General features: G+C 39.0%; 2 protein-coding genes across 4 annotated transcripts in view; one reads left to right on the top strand and one right to left on the bottom strand.

Annotated features, from left to right (window-relative positions):
• ttbk1a (tau tubulin kinase 1a) overlaps nucleotides 1–21699 on the bottom strand; it is a 77071-nt gene that overhangs the window by 51640 nt on the left and 3732 nt on the right. The window contains exons 1-6 of one of the 3 annotated variants that reach the window (XM_041785235.1): nucleotides 19922–20390; nucleotides 9071–9229; nucleotides 3416–3563; nucleotides 2545–2618; nucleotides 2279–2419; nucleotides 596–700 (exon numbers count right to left, since the gene is read on the bottom strand). In XM_041785235.1, the coding sequence (XP_041641169.1) occupies nucleotides 596–700; nucleotides 2279–2419; nucleotides 2545–2618; nucleotides 3416–3563; nucleotides 9071–9178 (576 nt within the window). In that variant the 5' untranslated portion in view covers nucleotides 9179–9229; nucleotides 19922–20390. Of the gene's footprint in view, nucleotides 1–595; nucleotides 701–2278; nucleotides 2420–2544; nucleotides 2619–3415; nucleotides 3564–9070; nucleotides 9230–19921; nucleotides 20391–21699 lie in introns of those variants that run through there. The other 2 variants (XM_041785236.1, XM_041785237.1) reach the window with 2 other exon arrangements.
• Nucleotides 13418–21699, top strand: part of pex6 (peroxisomal biogenesis factor 6) — a 39659-nt gene continuing 31377 nt past the window's right edge. The window contains exons 1-2 of the mRNA XM_041785176.1: nucleotides 13418–13651; nucleotides 20420–20469. Of these exons, the coding sequence (XP_041641110.1) occupies nucleotides 13418–13651; nucleotides 20420–20469 (284 nt within the window). The remainder of the gene's footprint in view (nucleotides 13652–20419; nucleotides 20470–21699) is intronic.

Below are 21699 nucleotides of genomic sequence, written 5' to 3'. Positions count from 1 at the left end.
AGCTTTATTTAGACTTCTCACAATAAATTCCTTCAAAGCTAGAAAATCCCCTCAGGCAGCGTCAGCATCGTCTAACATCATCCGATGATACCGATACTGTCTGATCAGAGGTATTGATCCACACTCTCACACAGCAGCAGTGAAAAGGTGCTGCAATGCAGCAAACACACCCCGTCTGCCTGACACCTTCGTTTTTAAGCTCCTTATTTTACACAGGTGTTTTTACAGCAGCTTAAAGGAAACAGAGATAAAACGAGTCTGTACGGAGGACCAACACTGCCAATGAATAAAAACTATATTTACACAGAATAAACAGATATTAAATACAGTCTGGCTGAACCGCTTGGTAAGGGCATGAAAAGACATCTGTGGGCGTTCCATTTATACCTACTGACCTGCATTTCCTAATCAGTTTGTGAATGTTTAAGACTCTGCTGTCAATGCTGCTAAAATTAAATCTAAAATAAAAACTTTTACAGCATTTATATTGATTATTCCATCTGCAGGACTGGTCTTCTGTACAGTAACACATGAACGTTAAATGCTGTTCCATGTCTCTGGTGTTTGGGATAATGTTGTGAATAAAGTTTCTTACCGGTCGGACCTCCCCCGTGGTGTTGGTGTACTGTCGCGCCAAACCAAAGTCCAGCATGTAGCACTTCCTGTAGGTGGAGGGAAGCCGGCCCATGGCGAAATTTGACTGCAGGATCAGAATCACAGAGACATCGGGTTTAGAATGTAAACTCTCAAACTGATTTAGGTACCAGCTCAACTCAGCTCTGAGTTAGTACCAGGAACTTTATTTCCTATTACAGTATTGACTTTGGTCACACCTCCACCCAATAACAATGGAATGTTTGTTTGTTTGATCCCGTCATATTACAGGGCAGAAGATGGAATGTTTTATGAACTTTGATAACACCATATTAAGGGGCAGAGGACGGAATGTTTTATGAGCTTTGATAACATCATTTTAAGGGGCAAAGGAGGGAATATTTTATGAACTTTGAAGATTTATTTAAACACAGAAGATGGAATGTTTTATAATCTTTGATGACATCTTATTTAAGGACAGAGGACAGAATGTTTATAAATGTTGAAGATATCATGTTAAAGGGCAAAAGATGGAATGTTTTATGAACTTTGCTGACATTATATTGAAGGGCAAAAGATGGAATGTTTTATAATCTTTGATGACATCATATGTATGGACATAAGATGGAATATTTTATGAACTTTGAAGATTTATTTAAGCACAGAAGATGGAATGTTTAATAAAATTTGAAGATATTATAGTTAAGGACAGAGGACGGAATGTTTATGAACTTTGAGTATATATTTCAGGGGAGAGGACAGAATGGTTTATAATCATTGATGACATCGTATTATAGGACAAAGGACGGAATGTTTTATAATTTTTAATGACATCATATTATAGGACAAAGGACGGAATGTTCTATAATCTTTGATGATATATTATAGGGCAAAAGACGGAATGTTTTATAATTTTTTAAGACATCATATTATAGGACAAAGGACGGAATGTTTTATAATTTTTGATGACATCATATTATAGGACAAAGGACGGAATGTTTTATAATCTTTGTTGATATATTATAGGGCAAAAGGCGGAATGTTTTATAATTTTTGATGACATCGTATTTTAGGACAAAGGACGGAATGTTTTATTTATGAACTTTGATCCTGTCATATTACAGGGCAGAAGACGGAATGTTTAATAATATTTGATGACATCGTATTTAAGGATAGAGGACGGAATGTTTGTAGACTTTGAAGATATCATATTTAAGGGCAAAGGACGGAATGTTTTATGAACTTTGATGAAGGTACCAGGGACTTGTATTTCAGTTGCTGTGGAATAAAAACCAGTCTAAATATTTTGGTTGTAAAATCTAACAGTTTAAGATTCTGGTGTCATGAAAACCCTCCTCTATGTCGTTGAAAGCTTTATAAATGCCAATGAATACCTCCATCTATGAGTTCAATGTTAGGTTAAACCATCTATTAGAGGGAGAATGCTTCTAACTAAATCAATACTGATTAATCTATACAGTGATTTAATTTGATTAATCTATGATTGAACACTTTTCCAAGGTCCTCTCATGTTAATGTTTCACGGGTCATGATGGCCAAAATCTACACCTCAGCAGGAGTCCTGAACCAGTCTGGTCTAAGCCTTCCCTTACAGATCAAAAATAAACTGGGAGGTCTGAAGGAACCCTAAATCCTGGCTGAGGACTGGTCAGTGTGGTTGTACCGGTTTGATGTCCCGGTGCAGGAAGCCCACAGAGTGGATGGCCTCGATGGACTCCAGGATCTGCTTCCCGAGCCGCAGCGTGGTGCTCATGGTGAAGGTTCCTCGGGGCTGACTCCTCCGCAGGTCGGCCAGGTTACGGCCCTGCAACGACACACAGTCGCTTAGCAACAACGTCAAAACAGTCAAGGGAACCAGCAGCCATCACCGTGGAGACATTTTTACACTTCAGGTTATCAGGAAGTAAAGCTGTAATCGCTCGGACTCACCTGCAGTTGCATCACCACATAGTTAAATTTGTCGTTTCTTCCACAGCCAATAAACTTACAGACGTGGTTTTTACCTGGAGAGAAGAAGAAGAAGAAGGTTCCCGTCACTGAAATCTGAGTATTTGTGTTTTAAACTGCTTCTACTAACACTACTGCTGATGTTTAATAGAAGGAGAACTACACTGTCAACAGATGTCTTTGCTCTTCACTTCAGTATGTCAGTATGAGACCTCTAGCTCCACTGAGACCACAGGACTGGACTGGGAATGAATGAGGGACAGGACTGGGATTAAATGAGGGACTGGACTGGGAATGAATGAGGGACAGGACTGTGATTAAATGTGGGACTGGACTGGGATTAAATGTGGGATTGGACTGGGATTAAATGTGGGATTGGACTGGGATTAAATGTGGGATTGGACTGGGATTAAATGTGGGACTGGACTAGGATTAAACGAGGGATTGGACTGGGATTAAATGTGGGACTGGACTGGGATTAAATGTGGGACTGGACTAGGATTAAACGAGGGATTGGACTGGGATTAAATGTGGGACTGGACTGGGATTAAATATGGGATTGGACTGGGATTAAATGTGGGACTGGACTGGGATTAAATGTGGGACTGGACTGGGATTAAATGTGGGATTGGACTGGAGGTAAATCAGGGACTGGACTGGGATTAAGGGGGTCACCTAGGTGAACATGTGTAACTAAATCAGGTAACAAAACAAAAACTAAATCTGAAGCCATATGAGACTGTGCCAAGTTTAAACCTGAGTCCAGATCTAAAGCGAATCTAAAGTGGACTCTGTTAGCGGTCTATGAGGGGGTCTGAGTAAAAGCCCAGAGCAGGTTTGTTCACCATCTCACCCTGCAGCTTCTTGAGCACCGCCACCTCCATCTTCAGCACCTGCTTGGGCTGCTGAGCCGACTCCACCTTCAGCGCCACATTCTCCCGCGTCAGCAGGTCCAAGGCCTCGTAGATCTCCCCGAACCCGCCCCCACCGATCTTCTTCAGCTGGAGGACAGGATGGTTCATCATCATTATCCGCGTTAAAGTGGAGTCAAACAGGAGTAAGAGCAGGATTAAATTAACCCCATAAATGAGACTTCCTCTGGTTTCAGCCAATCAGAGGACTGATGGTGTGAGTGCAAGGAGACAGGAAATGTTAGAATAAAAATCAAGAACTTCTCAGACAAATTCACACATTTATGGGAAAATAATTCATACTTTCTAAGATTCTAAAATCAGAAATGTTTCAGAATTTAGTGATAAAGTTTAGTCAGTAAGAATGAGTGATGCTGTACAATAATATCAAGAAATATCTGAACCAGACTAGAGGAGGCAGAGTGGTGAGTCAGCTGATCTTCTTTACATCCTGACCTGTAGACTGATGGAGAGCAGAGGATGGAGACAGAGACTTCTCCCAGTCCTTTACAGTTTCCAGTTTCCAGACAGGCCCCTGATAATCTCAGAGAATGGGTTGGGTTCCACTGTTTAAGCTAGTTATCTGTGCCACTTTTTAACCGCTTTTCATCACTGTTCCCGATATTTTCCACATTTGTTTTCACATTAAACCAATTTTTGCCTCCTTTTAACAACTTTTCCCCATTTCTATTGCCCACTTTTGCCATTGGCTTCTGTTCTTAATTCATATTTGCTTCTCTATCCCCTTTTTGCCGCTCTTTAACCACTATTTACCACTCATTTCCACCAATTTTGCCATTTTTTAACAGTTTCTCACTGTTGTTACTGCCAATTTTTACCTCTCTAAGCCAATTATTGACCATTATTTGACACTTTTAACATTTTTCCACTTTCCACCAATTTTTCTTCACATTTTGACACTTTTTTTCCTTTTTTAACCCCTATTTTTTGCTTTACCCGTTTCTGCAACTTTTATTCCATTTTGCCACCCTTTAACCTTCTCACCTCTTATTTCTGCTTATTTTTATCACTTTAAATCAGTTTTTACCACCATCTTTCACCATACTTACTGCCCATTTTTGACCATAATAAACGAATAAAATGTATGTTTGTTGCTTCTGTAGGGGCAGTTTTTATTCAGGTTAAATATAAAGTACAGTTATCACACATTAACTTTACAATGGGCTGTGATTTGCTGACCTCCATGGTTCTATCCTTCTCCTCCCGTGCCCTTCGTTTATCCCTCTGGTATTTTTCCCTCGTTTCTGCCTTTTCTAACATTTTTGGTCCTTTTTCCTCGTCTCGTGCCGTCAGCTGAGCCCCGTGTTCATGTCTCTACTGTATGTGCTCTCCGTGTGAGTGCTGAACTTCAGCCGCTCAGTGGACACACCAAATTGATCAGTGAAGTGCAAAGAGCCTGCAGGCTGAACGCTGCGATCTGATTGGCTCAGACAGGAGCTGCGTTATGTAATATCTTATTTCAGGAACCAGAGCAGCGTTTTCTGTGTGCGTATCATCACAAATATGACATACTGTATGCACGTGTGCTTCAGACGAACGTGTCACCCCTGGGATTCAGCTTATGTACACCAGAAAACCCTCACAGTCAACGTTTCAACTGCTTTTCTCTGAGTATTTAACATCTACTGAGAGTTCCTGAATGCATCATGCAGAGGACGTTTCCTGTAGGATGCATCAGAAACATGCAGAGAGGAATCAATCCTCATGTAGGAGGAGAGGTTTCTCTCTGTGCTTTGGCCTGTCGTACACCCAAAAGGAGGTTTAGGTCACTGAAAACACCACCTTTGTAAAAATTCTTCCAGTTTGAACATTTTTAGAAAACATCATTGACAGCGTCGGCATGCAGACGGGGAACACTGCGATCTCTGTGTGGCGGTTTCTCCATCCCGCTGTGGCCGTAGCCGACGCTGAACAGATAAACAGAGATGTATGGAATCATTTCTGTCGCACAAGTAAAGCGCTCATCTTAGTTCTTCCACTTGTTTGTGAAACTGAAACAGATTTTTCTCTGTTCATGTACAAAACATCCTCTACTGCTCTAAACGTATTTCTGCTTTTGGATTTTTGATCAACCAACCAATAGGAAACAGGAAGAGGAAGGACCAATCACATTTGCTCTGACATTAGCTTTGATCTCACTGAGAGAGTCCCAACATTCTGTCACACACACACACACACACACACACACACAGTAAAAGTCTGACAGGAACTATTAAAAGTCTGTCAAAGATAGCAGAGAAGTGAACCCAGCATAAATATCTGAATCATCTGTAGGTTTTTAAAGCTAAACTGAAGTCTGTAGGGGGAGCTGAGCCGGAGTTTTAGGGCTGGGGGCGGACTGAGATGATGTGTGTATGTGATAGAACGTTGGGACTATAACTCCAGCTCAGCTCCTCTGACAGACTTCAGTTTAGCTTTAAAAAGTAGACAAATTACCCAATTACCTATGCTGGATTCACGTTTTTACTATCTCTGACAGATTTTCAATGATTACCGCTAAAGTTTGATGATGATTTTGGCATTCAGTTTTTTAGGATGTATGTAACGAGCACTAACACGGACTTCAACAATGTTTTTTTAGATCATATTTTGTGCTTTTTTTATCTCGATAGGATGGCTGTAGAGAGACGGTAAGAGTGGAGGTACGGGGCACGCAGGTGGTCGAGTGGTTTAAGGTGCGACCCATGTGAGCGGACGGCCCGGGTTCCAATCCGGCCTGTGGCCTTTTGCCACAGCGAAACCATTTCAAACAAATATCTCTTTGTGATTATTTTGGCTTTTATTGCAAATTTGATATTAATTTCTATGTTGAAGAGCATGATCATTTTTATTTCAATCTGGTTTTAAATAGAAAAACATATTCATCAGTTAAGCAGGGATTTTTATCCTAACAAAACTTAAATATTTACAGTGCTTAACAAATTTATTAGACCACCACCCAAAGTAAGGTTTCTGCCACAGCTGCCCTAAATTAACAGCATTGGTAATTACCAAAATCATTTTTGATGTTTCTGCAATGGTTAATACACCAATATGTAGAAGCTCTTTAACCCAAATGATATTTTTAATGCTAAAATAGAATTATTATTGTTATCCATGAATTTTCAAATTTACTGATTTACAAAAAAACTGAAAAAATAGTAAAGCACATTAATATTTCTTGATTAATTTGTCAAATTATAGTTATTTACTGTCATTCCTGAACAGAAAAATTAGTTTTAGTGGTTGAATGTTATGCTTGATTCATTTCTGACTTCTCAGAGAAGCCCACTGAGCCGGCTCAAATTTGGGTATAAAAAGATGAACTCAGTTTGAAATTCCTCATTCCTGTTCAAAATAGTAAAACGTGGAGAGCTGACTGAAAATGAAAGAGTTCGCATTAAAGCACTTCATGATGCTGGATGGTCTCTGAGACAGATATGACAGCTGGACTAATACATTTGTTAAGCTCTGTAGGCCTATCTCATTGTGATTATTTTGGCTCATATTGCAAATTTGAAATCAGTTTCTATGTTGAAGAGCATGATCATTTTTATTTCGATCTGGTTTTAAACAGAAAAACATATTCATCAGTTAAGCAGGGATTTTTATCCTAACAAAGCTTAAATATTTATATTTAATTTAATTTTAATTAATTTATATTTAATATATTTAATATATTTATGTGCATAAAATCTCTGCTGCAAAAAAAGTATGAAACTGGTATTCTGACACATTTCAAGTTAAAGAAATATTCTGTGATTTCTAAATTGCAGCAGGCCATATTGTGATTTAATCTAATTTGCGATTAATTGCCCAGCCCTAGTCACTGGGAAACGGCTTGTATCTTGATTTTTGGAGTTATCAATTCAATTGAAAAATCTGTTGACCATAAAATAAAGCGTTACTCAACCCTGCTCAACCAAAGAGCTGCATTGTTGAAAAATGCCTTCACAAGAGCCACAGTCTAAGTGGTGATAATTAGGGATGCACAATATTGAATTTTTGCCGACATCCCATATGCCGAAATTTATAGATTCATTTTAGCTGATATCGATATTTAAATAAGTTTGACATAACCAAAATTTAGTCCTGAGAACATAATTCAAGGTTTGAGGATGAAAAAAGAAACAAAGTGTTCTTCTTTTTTCATCTTAAAACACACTTTTAAGTTTAAAGAATGAGGATAAACACAGAAAAAGATCTTTATTGACATAGGTCTGTTGGTCCAGCCTAAAACTCCACTACTTTATCAGTATGTATGGACAAAATTTACAGTTAATATATGTTGATATCCATGACCAAAATATATCGGATGCAAACATCGGCAGAAATTTTGATATCTGCCAATACCGATATCAGGCCGATAATATCGTGCATCCCTAGTGATAATGGCAAAAATGGGTCAGAGTGGCAATGAAAATAAGTGAAAGGTGGCAAAAATGGTCAAAAAGCAGCAAAAATGTGGCATAAAAATGAGGAAAAAGTGACTAAAATAAGCTAATAGCAGTCAAGAGTGGCAAAATATGGAAAAAAAAATAGGAAACAAGTGGTATCTAATGGCAAAAGGTTGTTTAAATGGGCTTAGAATTGTGAAAAAGGGCAAGAGTAGGAAAAAAATGGCCAAAAGAAGTTGCAAAATTGGACAAAAAAATAGGAAACAAGTGGGGCAAAAATGGGACAACAGTGGCAAAAACAGGGAAAAGGGGGCAAAAACTGGCTGCAACATCACAAAAAATTGAGATACAGGTGGTCAAACAGCGTAAAAAATGAGTGAAAAGTCACTAAAATGGCAGAAAAAGGTGGAAAATGGGGGAGTGGCATTTAATTGCATAAAGCAGCTTAAATGGGCAAAAAATGCAAAGAAGCAGGATAAAAGTGGCTTAAACTGATGAAAAAGGGCAAAAATGGGTTAAAGTGGCAAACATGGTTGAAAAGTGGCTACAAGAAGTGGTAAAAATGTACTAATAGCAACAGAAATGGAGGCATGGAGTGGCAAAAAAAAAAAGTTAAAAAAGGGACAAAAAATTGCATATAAAGGCAACGGAAACATACAGAGAAAAATAAAGGTTGACCCTTAAAGCCAACTGTATAAATGTGGGAAACAGACTGATCAATGTGACCTGCAATGGACAAAGTTTCCATTTTAAAGGTTACCTGGGGGATAATATTTCAAGTTTAGACATAAAAGAGCCACAAATCATCACAGAAGAGCCACGCGTTGAGTTTGACTGATATAATAAATAATAAATAAAATAAATATAATAAATAAACCAAATGACCCGCAGCAGAAGCAGACGATAGAACCGTTTTTCTGAGGGCGCTGCCTTTCAGTTTAATCTAATTTATAATTCTGATGTGCTGAATGCTGATTGGCTGGCAGCTCAATAACACTACAGAGCAGATCAGTGAGGAGGAGCATGCATATTTAATGATAGATTCCTGATCAGTCAGCTCCAGAGGTTATGTAATCACGCTGTTAAAGTCTGAGTTTTAGATTTTTAAATATACCAGGATGATGAATGATTGAATCTCCACAGCAGATCCTGTAAACAGACCTAAGGGTGGGGGTGGGGTGGGGGTGCTTCCTGACTCACCACTTTCCATCGGTCCTTGACCATGCAGTTTGGCGGCAGGATGTCGGCCTGCTCGGACGTCCCATTCATGTTGGCGTTGTCCTGGAGGCCGGGGACTAGGCACTGCATCTGCCAGCCAGACAGAACACGAGCAGCTCCCAGCTTAAAAGAGCCATTTATCTGTGAGGAGGGGAGGGAGAGGGAGAGGAGGGGGGAGGCAGAACGGTCTGTAAGTTCAAAACATCAGGTTAGTTACTGGGAGGCTCCCAGTGCTCCCACAGCTCTGTGCTCAGAATAAAAACAGGCATTAAAGATGGCTGCTGCCAGTAGAAGCCATTCTTCAGCTGATCAGGCTACAGGCCGGTGGGGGGTGAAGGGGGGGGGCAGGGCTGGGGTTGGGGGTGTGATGGTATTTGCAGAAACTGGAGCAAATATCATGTGTGCAGAGGAAGCAGCCGGAACTCTTCTCCCATCCTGACTGGGGCAGACGTGGACCCGACCATCAGAGACGGATTTAACTAACCGCCATCAGCAGCAACGCCTGACATGACCCCGCCCACCTCGCAGAGGGTCACACCTGAACTACAGGGGACGGTTCTGGAAACTAAGACGAAGCATTATCAGGGATTATTGATCTGCTTTAGTCATTCAGATACCAGGTGACGTCCCTGTAGACCGTGCTTTACCAATCAGAACTCTGTCCCTCCCCTGAGTCTAACACCCGCCCACACTTCCTCTCTGAGGCCCTCTGACCGTGGCTGGGTAACCCTACAGGCTGATAAGAATGATGGAGGCTAATTAGCCTCCAGCTAGGAGGTCAGAAGTGCCTCTTTATCAGCTTTTCTCCTTCATGATGTCATAAACAGACTTTTCAAGGAAACGCTGATATACTATTAGACAGTAATTACTGTGGGAGACTGGTTAGACTGGAATGACAACTAAGGGGCTAGACTGACCTGTATGCAAAAGGATGGAATGTTATGTACATATTTTCTACTATTATTATTATTATATACTTTTACATTGCTTTTGCAATGAAAATTATGTTTTCCATGCCCTTTTAATGCCTATTTTAAAGGATGACATCATCAAAGACAGGACAGAATGTTTAAAAAATTTTAAAGGATGACATCATCAAACGCAGAGAATGGAATGTTTAAATTAACTTCCAAGAATGACATCATCTTTCTAATGCCTACTTTAAAGGGTGACATCATCAAAGACAGGATGCAATGTTTTATTAACTTTAAAGGATGACATCATCAAAGACAGGATGGAATGTTTATGAAGTTTGGGATATTCAGGGGCTTTTCCCCTCTTTTTTCTCAAATAGTAGACCAGCCTTTGTCTACAGGGTTGCCGTGGCCCCCTGGGGTGCCTTCTGGCATCATTAGGGGGGCCTTCAAGATGCTTTATAAGCAGGGGTGGAATAAAATACAAACTACTTTATTATAGTTCAGTAAAAGTTCAGTCAGTCTGGTTAAAATTTACCAAAGTAAAAGTACTGGTTTATAAATCTATTTGAAGAAAAGTAAAAAGTAAGTCACTTAAAGTTTCCTTGAAGCACTGAGGACTGACAAAAGCTGAATGATTCGTGAAAATAATCCAACTGCATTTTTTTCCATTATTGCATTTGTGATTTGACATTCCTTGACTTATGACATAACGCATGAATCAGTGTTAGCTATGTGTCTTTATTTGTCTACTTCAGTCACAGTTGTTAACTGACAGATTTATTTGACTTAAAGCCTTGAAGCAATCATCAGGAAGACATTTAAATTACAGTCACATATAAACTATATGTAACCAAGAACTACCATGATATGTAGAATATGCAGATCACTGGCTATCCCTGCAGAAATAAGCCAAATTGAAACTGGTGAGGTTCCAGTTACACACACTTTTTAAAAGTTGCAACAAAGGAAAGTCAAAGTCATGGAGAGATTGCTGGTGTATGTGTTGTCCTGTTGTCAGCTGTCATCACCGTGCTTGTAAAGGACGCACTGATATTTTATTTAGACATAAACATCTTTGAACATCCATTTAGACTGAAACTCAATTCAAGTCAAGAAGTTACGACAACCAGCCAGTTCTAAGAGCCGGCTCTGTTTGTGAACAACTGGAGCTGGCTCCTGTTTGAGAGATTGTTTCCTTTTTTATATTTGTTGTGTTTTAAAGACATAAAAAAGGCAAAATCATACCAAAAGCTGAGTCATTGAATCCAGATCTTTAAAAAGAGCCAACATTCCCATCAGTCTGGGCGAGGCTGGATAAACATAGATAAAGTAATGCTTTATGTTTACTAGCAGATCATGTCAGCTGACAGGGCGCCTGTTAATGTGAGTCTTTACCGTGTCTACACAACCAACCCAGTCCAGATGAAGACCTCCAGACCAGCTCTGTACCAGTCTGAGCTAATCTAAGGATGACCACTTGGTATCTGAATGCAGACATAAATCCCTGCTAATGCGTTGCTTAAACGGGGTCTAGACTACAGTGCATACATGAACTTAGTGCTGCTTTATTTGTCTTAATAAAGCAGCTTGTTAGCCTGTTAGCCTGTTAGCGTTGTTTAGCTGTCGACTCAAAAGAACAGCTGGCTCAGCTCCACTGAGAGGTTAAGAAGCAGTCTGACTGACACGTTTTAAATTTGTTTCAGATAGAGCAGACTTCAGGGATGTGTGCAACTGACCCTTCACTGACTATCTGACTGGTCCGCTGACCCACCAATCAGAGAGCCCCTCCTATATCATCCATTCTTCTGGTGAAGTCTTTGGTTCCTTCAGTAAGGTTTACAGCTGTGTTGGCGTTTCCCCATCACAGTCCAGGAACGTTTTTATCCTGTCTCCTAAACTGAAGGTTGATCCTGAATCTTTGGATTCGACTGGAGGATGGACAATCACAGAATACTGACAGAAACATTCTGACACTATTGATAGGGGATGTTCTCATCACGGCAGGGGTGTCAAACTCAAGGCCCGGGGGACAAATAGGGCCCGTGGTGCAGTTATACCCGGCCCATCAGTTCAAATGATATTCTTATATTAAAACTGGCCCACCAGTCTGAGGTCTGCAGATTCCTCCAGTATAAAAATGTAAACTTAACCTTGATGATTTATAACATCCTTGCAGAGTCATAAAAATGAGAAAAAACAAAAATAATTTGACAACAATTCAGGAACAAAGAGGAAATTTTTGTTTTTTCTTTATTTTCAATTTTGCACCTGACACTAAAAATAATGATTTTGACTTTTTATTTCATATTTTAACAGTTGCATCTCACAACTTTGACTTTTTCTCTTATATTTATACCTTATAGATTCATAATTTTACATTGTTAAAACCTATTTTGTCCTTTTAAACTCATGATTTTGACGTTTATCTCATGTTTTGACCTTTTTCAACTCCTAACTTTGACTTTTATCCCATTTTTTTACTTTTTAAAGGCACTATTTTTCTATTTTTTTTTTTCATATTTTGACTTTAACAAGTCAATTTGAAATTGAATCTCATATTTTGATATTTTAACTAATGATTTCAATGTATATCTCATACTTTGATTGTTAAAATCATGATTTTGAATTTTACCTCAGTTTTGCTGCACATTTCAACTCCTGACTTTTCCTTTTATTCATATTTTGACCTTTGAAACTCATGATTTTGACTTGTAGCTCATATTTTGACTGTTAAAAATCATGGTTTCAGTATTTTATCTTGTATTTTGCCATTTAAAAACATTATTTTGACTTTAAATGTCATGTTTTTACCTCAAAAACGTACAACTTTGACATTTTCTCTTATATTTTACCTTTTAGATTCATGATTTTACATTTTTAAAACCTATTTTGACCTTTTAAAGTCATGATTTTGACTTTGTCTAATATCTATTTGTTAAAAATCATGGTTTGAGCATTTAATCTTATATTTTGCCATTTAAAAACATTACTTTGACTTTAAATGCCATGTATTTTTTACATTTAAAACTTTTAAGTTTGACTTTTAATCTCAGATTTTGAGTTTTTAACTTATCATTTTGACCTTTTAATCTCAAAATCATTTAGGTTGACAGTCAATGGTTAAATTTTGACCCTGTTAGGCCCTCCGGTTAGACCCAAATTCAGAATCTGGCCCTGCTGTGACTGAGTTTGACACCCCCGCATCAGGGTAAGGAATGTTAGTAGTAACCTTACCAACAGTGTAATACTGCTAAAATTAGTAGAATGTAATGTTGACGTAGGTCTCTAATATCCTAAACGCTGTAACCCCACCCCGTCTCCTAACCAGACTCTGATACATCTCCTCATATCCACCATGGATGGTTCTCAGCTCTCAGTGGAATTGTGGGTAAATTTCAGTCCAAAGTGATGCATGTCAGTCCCCAAACCATGCTGTTCCGCATGCAATGCCACGGGCCGTCTTCAGTGCATGCAGAGCTCAGGCGGACTGCAGAAACAGTGGAGAGTGTCCGCCGTGTTTCCAGTCAGACCAGCTCGCATCGAGGACTGGACGGACTGGGAGGGAGGGGTGGAGGCTTCTCTACACCTGCAGTGCTACGGCGCCGTCACACAGCATCATCATCATCATCATCAGCTGGGAGTCACTGTAACACTGGAGATGTAGTGAAGCCTGCTGCAGGCCTCAACACACTGCTGAGCCGCCAATCACTGCAGAGGGCGGGGCCACAGAGTTCCCCCGAATACACCGCAGCAGTCTTATACAACCGCTCATATAACTGGCCAATCAGAGCCACCGAAACACAGTGATATTAGAAGTTTAAATTTAGGACAGTTAAGAGAGTGGCATTGTCTCATATCATACCTGGTTCACTGTAAAGTTATTATTTTATCATGTAAGAAGGTTAATATGCCATTATCATATTAAATAAAACTTTGATCGAGGTCTTTGTATTACAGTATACCTGGAAACAGCACTAGATATCTGTTTCATAGAGAAGAATCACTGTCAGTATTGTTTATTAGGATTTATTTCTTAATCTGATGTTTTTGACGTACATTGTTATACTTAACCCTGATTATTGGTTGTTTGCAGTCATGTGATCCTGGTGGGGTCAGGAAGTGAAGAACAGCTGTTATGAATCAGTGGTAATGTAGTAAGATGACATCATCAGAGACAGAGGATAGAATGCTTAATTAACTTTAAAGGATGACATAATCTTTCTTCCACGTACTTTTAAGGATGACATCATCTTTCTACTGTGTACTTTAAAGGATGACATCATCAAAGACAGAGGACGGAATGTTTTATCAACTTTAAAGGATGACATCATCTTTCTACCGCTTACTTTAAAGGATGACATAATCTTTCTTCCACGTACTTTTAAGGATGACATCATCTTTCTACTGTGTACTTTAAAGGATGACATCATTAAAGGCAAAGGATGGAGTGTTTTATCAAATTTAAAGGATGATGTCATCTTTCTACCGCTTACTTTAAAGGATGACATCATCAAAGACAGAGGACAGAATGTTTTATCAACTTTATAGGATGACATCATCTTTCTACTGGGTACTTTAAAGGATGACATAATCAAAGATGGAGAATGGTATGTTTTATCAACTTTAAAGGATGACATCATCAAAGACAGAGGACGGAATGTTTTATCAACTCTAAAGGATGACATCATTAATGACAGAGGACGGAATGTTTTATCAACTTTATAGGATGACATCATCTTTCTACTGCGTACTTTAAAGTATGACATCATCAAAGATGGAGAATGGTATGTTTTATCAACTTTAAAGGATGACATCACCTTTCTACCGCTTACTTTATAGGATGACATCATCAAAGACAGAGGATGGAATGTTTTATTATCTTTAAAGGATGACAGCATCTTTCTACCGCTTACTTTATAGGATGACATCATCAAAGACAGAGGACGAAATGTTTTATTATCTTTAAAGGATGACAGCATCTTTCTACCGCATACTTTAAAGGATGACATCATCAAAGACAGAGGACGGAATGTTTTATTATCTTTAAAGGATGACAGCATCTTTCTACCACATACTTTAAAGGATGACATCATCAAAGGCAGAGGATGGTATGTTTTATCAACTTTAAAGGATGACATCATCTTTCTACTGCGTACTTTAAAGGATGACATCATCAAAGGCAGAGGATGGTATGTTTTATCAACTTTAAAGGATGACATCATCTTTCTACTGCGTACTTTAAAGGATGACATCATCAAAGGCAGAGGATGGTATGTTTTATCAACTTTAAAGGATGACATCATTTTTCTACTGCGTACTTTAAAGGATGACATCATCAAAGGGGAAAAGCTGGACTGAACCAAACCAGACCGCTTGATGGAATCAGACCAAATGTGAATGTTGTCTGACTCTGGTTGGAGGCTTTAATCCAGTTCTCTGTGGTCTTATTCAACTTTAATGTGTCACCACTTTCAGGATTTAAAAGAAGCTCATTTATGGCCCCGGTGGTCCAGCTGTAAACGGCACAAAAATCAATTCCTGCCCCATCGGGAGTCCTTCATGGTGACATACTGGCATCTGCAAACAAGCTACAGGGTAATAACTCAGAACTGGCCACAGTAGTTTGTTGCTATAGATTAGTGTAGATCATTGAGTTATCAATAAACACAGTATAGTAACATTCAATCATTACTTACGTACATCATTAAATGGTCTGATAGTGTGCAGTATCCTCTTTCCAACCCCCCTGTATACTAACTAAGGCTGTCATATATATCTATTAGACCAGTTAATCATGATTAATCACTGTTTTAAAACTCTGTCATTTTGCATTTCAGATCTACTTTTATGTCCATGTTGGCAACGAGGATCAAGTGTTCCCAGTGTGTTCATTAGAGAAGTTAAACAGATTAACTACCTCAGCGAGTGCTGCCCTGCTACTGTAGCTACTGTAACTACAGTGTGCCTAAAGGGACAAAATAGCACGTGTATTAAAGAGATTTAAAAATGTGTAAAATTTACACCTTACTCTCAATGAGATTTAACAGATAAATGCTGGCAAGCCTAATAATAACCTTTACTATAATATTGTACAGTAAGCTAATATAATATAATATAATGATGATGTAATGCAATAGCATAATAATATAACAATAATACTAATAATGATAATATAATATTCAACAGTGTGGGTTTGCTGATGAGCTCTGGTGTGTAGATTGGGTGTAAAGAGAGAAACTCTGTGGTCCAGCAGCGTCTCAGCAGCAGATCAGTGAAACATCTCCACAGACACTTTCTCTGCCTTCAAACCTCTGTCTGCTCTTCTTCTTCTTCTTTTTCACCTACAAATCTACCAATCTGTTACTGGGGGAGGGGGAGGGGTGCTCTGCCAGAAGCCGGGTTTGCATCATTCCAGTTTTGATCTGATGAAGTCAGTCAGAGCTCACCATAGTTCTGAGCTCCCGGAAAACCTGACGGCTTACAACAAATCCTGAGCGGGACAAAACCCTCCCTGTTCCTGTGTTAGCCTACAAGCCAGAACAGAGGGCACAGTTAACCAGGAGAAGGGCGAGGGCCGGGGGCCGCTGCAGGCGTCCCACCTGCACACACACAGGCTAAAACAGTGACATCAGAGGGGGGCGGAGCATGGAGGGACAGGCCTTCATACAGCAGGTTACAAAGAGATCATCAGCCAACCAGGAGAGAAGTGTTTGAGTTACCGTTTTCATCATAACAGCACATTCACCAGAACATTCCCCAACATGTAGACCCCAGCTCTGTGCTGCAGAGGATCACCACCTATCAAAGCGTTAGAGCAAGAAGGATTACCAGACCTGGAATTACAGTCATCACAGCCATGGATGCATTATTAAAATAATGCTGATATACTCTGGAGCACCTAACATCAGCGTTTTATACACACAGCTGACATCCTGTAGAGTATGAACAGTAAAATTGAGCCATTCTGGAGATACCCCAGATCTTAATAGTCCATCCATGGCCCCGGTTCCCTCTACAAACAACCAATGAGATTTCTCTGCTGGTTTTCCAATACTGCAGAAAGAAACCCATAATTCAATATTTTTAAAGGTTTTATATTACAGGTTTTTAACAACATTAGCAAATATGTTCAAACACCTAAATCAACCAGAGAGTCTCCAACAGAGAGGTTAAAATGACTCACTGAAACTGCTAAAGATAAAGTACACTCTTAGCTGCTAGCATGCTAACAGCAAACATGCTAACATGGTTTTTAGTGTCAGAACTTCATTTTGGTTTTCTGTACAGATCATAGAACTCTCCTGACATTTCATTTTTTATTTTATTATTTTGGGGTTAGTTAAGCCTTTATCATAGAGGAGGACAGGAGCCAGCAGGGAAACGGATGAGAGATCAGAGAATGACATGTGGGGAAGGAGCCACAGGTTGAAATTGAACCCAGGTACATGAGGACCGGCCTAACCACGGCACCCCTCTCCTGACGTTGAACTTTAGTGAGATTTTCATTTTCATAAAGCGTAACCCCAAAGAGGAAAAAGCAATTAGACTGAGAGGACGGAAAAACTTTCTTAAAGGCAGAGTTGGAGAGAAAAGCCTCCCCTGTTCACAGTCTTCAAAAATATGGTCACCGAATGCTAAAACATTTAAAACAGTCCTAACAATACATGAAATACTCTGAGGGTAAGAGCAATTGTAAGATCAAAGTCAGAATTCCAAGATCAAAGTCGGTATTAAAAGATCAAAGTGCGGATTCCAAGATCAAAGTCGGTATTCTAAGACCAAAGTCTAAGTCCATGATCAAAGTCAGTATTCTAAGATCAAAGTCTGAATTCTAAGATCAAAGTCAGAATTTCAAGATAAGAAAAAAATTCAAAGATCAAAGTTAGTATTCAAAGATCAAACTCAGAATTCCAAAATCAAAGTCAGAATTCTAAGATTGAAGTCAGAATTGTAAGATCAAAGTCAGAATTCTAAGATTAAGGTCAGACTTCTAAGATCAAAGTTAGAATTCTAAGATCAAAGTTGGAATTGTAAGATCAAAGTCGTTATTCTACGATCAAAGTCGTTATTCTAAGATCAAAGTGCGGATTCCAAGATCAAAGTCTGAACTCTAAGATCAAAGTCAGAATTCCAAGATCAAAGTCGGAATTCTAAGATCAAAGTCTGAATTCTAAGATCAAAGTTGCAATTGTAAGATCAAAGTTAGAATTCCAAAATCAAAGTTGGAATTCTGAGATCAAAGTTGGAATTCTAAGATCAAAGTCGGAATTCTAAGATCAAAGTCAGAATTCCAAGATCAAAGTTAAATTCCAAGATCAGAGTCGGAATTGTAGACATCCAGAGTAAGAATTCTGACATTAGAGCCAGAATTCTTAAATCAAAGTCAGATTTCTGAGATTAAAGTTGGAATTTTTAAGTTTAAAGCCAGAAATTTGAAACTAAAAACAGAATTCTAGGATTTAAGTCAGACTAAGACTTTTTCCTCAGAATTAAAAAAAAAAGCTTTCTGAATATTGAATACTGGAAGAAAATTGGTGAGAAATCTAGCTTTTAAAAAAAATAGTTTTCTTGATCTTCAAAAACCCAATTAAGATTTGGAAATAAAACACAATTTAATAGAATGCATAAACTTGCCTATTAAGAACATCTCAGCCTAAATCTATGATTGATTATATCGTGGCTAATCTGTTCAATAACTCCACTGTTTGTGTGGGGAAAGGGTTCAACAAACGTAAACTTTGATATTTGATCACAAGAAAATAGAATATTGCTTCTCATGTTGCTCCTTCTGCTGTGAAACTCCACAGTCCTCTTCTCAGGAGAGGGACAGACTTTCAGCCCAAACTGGAATTTAAGTTTGTTTCTATTCATGTTATCAATAAAACAAGAGTCTAGCCTATCTGGAGTCCTTTCTGTTACATTTACATGTTTTTATACAGGAAAGATTAAATCACTGAGCTCACTGGTAGAGCAGGTTCCTGCTAGAGTCCTCCCTGGTAGTGGGATCCATCCCAGTCCTGTAGCCGTTAGGTGCATGTCTACCCTCTCTCTCTCCCCCCATATTTCCTGTCTCTCTTTAGCTGTCCTGTCACAATAAAAGCAAAAACCCCCAACTAATCTGAGATTAATCTCTGGTTTTATCATCCAGCCCCAGCAGAGGTGATCATGTGCTGTCATCGTGTGTTGGAGTGAATTTTGGCCCTAAAGGCCCTCCATACATCAGATATCTAACTGTAAATAATATCCTATAATCTCATCAAATTAAATTAATCTGATTTAAATAACAAATAAATGCACTAAACGCCCTCCATACATCAGATATCTAACTGTTAATAATATCCTATAATCTCATCAAATTAAATTAATCTGATTTAAATAACAAATAAATGCACTAAAGGCCCTCCATACATCAGATATCTGACCTTTGTCACATCATGACTCTTAATGATATCCTATAATTATTATATATATATTTATTAATCTGATTTACATAAATTAATCTGATTTAAATAAACTAATCTGATTTAAATAAACTAATCTGATTTAAATAATAAATAAATGCACTAAAGTACTCTCCTGCTCTGGTCCAGGTCTCCCCCCATCCCTCCCCCTCCTCCCCTCACTCTGCATCACCCATATTGAATCCTCTCTGCAGTGCACAGTCATGGGTCCCCTATGCGCATGCGCACCATCGCATCCTGCTGATCAATAAATCTGGCCCGGACTGACCCGGGTTATGAATTAAAGATGATCTGAGAGACAGACTCGGATCAGTCTCGGTCCAAATGAACAGATCCTGGTCTAACTTTGATCCGGATTGATCTCGTTCACTGCCGTTAGCGCATCACTGCGGAACACACACACACACACACACACACACACCAACAGTGCTGTAGTTATCCCGGGTCAGGCCTACCTGGCGCACCGTCCGCTCCTTTTCCGCCTTTTGGGAATCTTCATCTGGGATCTGGTTCCGACACAAACCGTGCTGCTCCAGAAAACCCACCGTTACTGTGAGGGGGGGCCGGGCTCCGAGCCTCACTCTCCCGAAGGACTAAACCACCATCCAGCCCCCCAAACCGAGACAGACCGAGCCGGGACAAACCGGGCCAGCGCTCACATATAGACCCGCCGCTGTCCCGGGACAAAACCGAGCCGAACCGAGCCGGACCGAGCCTCCTGGACCCAGATATCTGACTGAACCCTCCTCAGAGCCCGCTGGATCCCCGCTGCTGTCCCGCTCCTCTATCCGAGCTATCCTCCTCCTCCTGAACTGCTCCAGGACTCTGACCCGGGACTAAACAGATAACCCGGGACGGATCCGTTAACCCGGGCCAGAACAGATCCGTTAACCCGGGACAGGCTGTCGGTCTGTGGGTGTCAGGTTCTCCGCTCCTGTTTGTCCGCACTGCAGCTCCGCATCCAGCTGCGTCGAGCCCGCGTCATCACGCACAACAACATCCGGTCAGTGCCTTCAAAATTAAACGCCGCAGCTCAGAACGGAAGTCGATTCTTTTACTTTGATAATCTGATACAGTTTCCTTATTTTAGAGCCAAATCAGAATTTTCATAAACTACACGCTTTGGTTTTGACACAACTTCCGGTGTCATGTGACGTTAAAGTGACCTAAAGTGAAATGAAACGCATGTATGAGAGCGAGGGTGATGTGAGCAGCAGAGAGGCATTAACATGGCAGAGTGTTAAATATACTGTTAGATACCAAAATATGTCTGTTATATAAACGTATATACAGAATCTGAAGAGTGACGGTGAAGTATCAGGAGAAAAGTCTTCAAATATAAGACAGAGCTCAGCGGTACGGACCAAAAATATCATCTTCATCAGTTTTAGCTACATATATACAAACCCCTGAAGTCTGAGTCAGATCCACTCCTTTATTTACAGCAAGCTGCTGAATATCAACATGTGCATGAAAAAGGACTAAATATGGAAAGTTAGGGCTGCAAAGATTAAAATTTTAATCACAATAATCTCAGTAAAGTTATCTCTTATCTAGTTATTCCAAAGGAATCGCCCTTTTTTTAGCCAAAGTCAGATCAAAGTCAGAAATCTGAGATCAAAGTCAGAAATTTGAGATCAAAGTCTGAAATCTGAGATCAAAGTCGGAAATTTGAGATCAAAGTCTGAAATCTGAGATCAAAGTCGGAAATTTGAGATCAAAGTCTGAAATCTGAGATCAAAGTCAGAATTCTGAGATCAAAGTCAGAAATCTAATAATGACAATGATACTAATAATCATATTGTAATAATAATAATAATAATTATTATTATTATAGTGATAACAACAACAAACCCCATTTGAATAATAAAGCATGAGTTTATTTATTAATACTGAAATATGGAGCATCCTTGCTGTTTAACTGGGACCTTTATATTTAATATTTAGTTTACATTTAGTGCAGTCCTTATTTAATATTAATTTTACATTTAGTGCCGTCATTATTTAATATTTAGTTTACATTTAGTGCCGTCATTATTTAATATTTATTTTACATTTAGTGCCGTCATTATTTAATATTTAGTTTACATTTAGTGCCGTCATTATTTAATATTTATTTTACATTTAGTGCCGTCATTATTTAATATTTAGTTTACATTTAGTGCCGTCATTATTTAATATTTAGTTTACATTTAGTGCAGTCCTTATTTAATATTTAGTTTACTTTACTTAC

Source organism: Cheilinus undulatus, linkage group 4 (genome assembly GCF_018320785.1).
Source record: "Cheilinus undulatus linkage group 4, ASM1832078v1, whole genome shotgun sequence".
NCBI lineage: Eukaryota > Metazoa > Chordata > Actinopteri > Labriformes > Labridae > Cheilinus > Cheilinus undulatus.
Note: the sequence above shows the minus strand (reverse complement) of the source record. Positions and strands in the feature narration are given on the sequence as shown.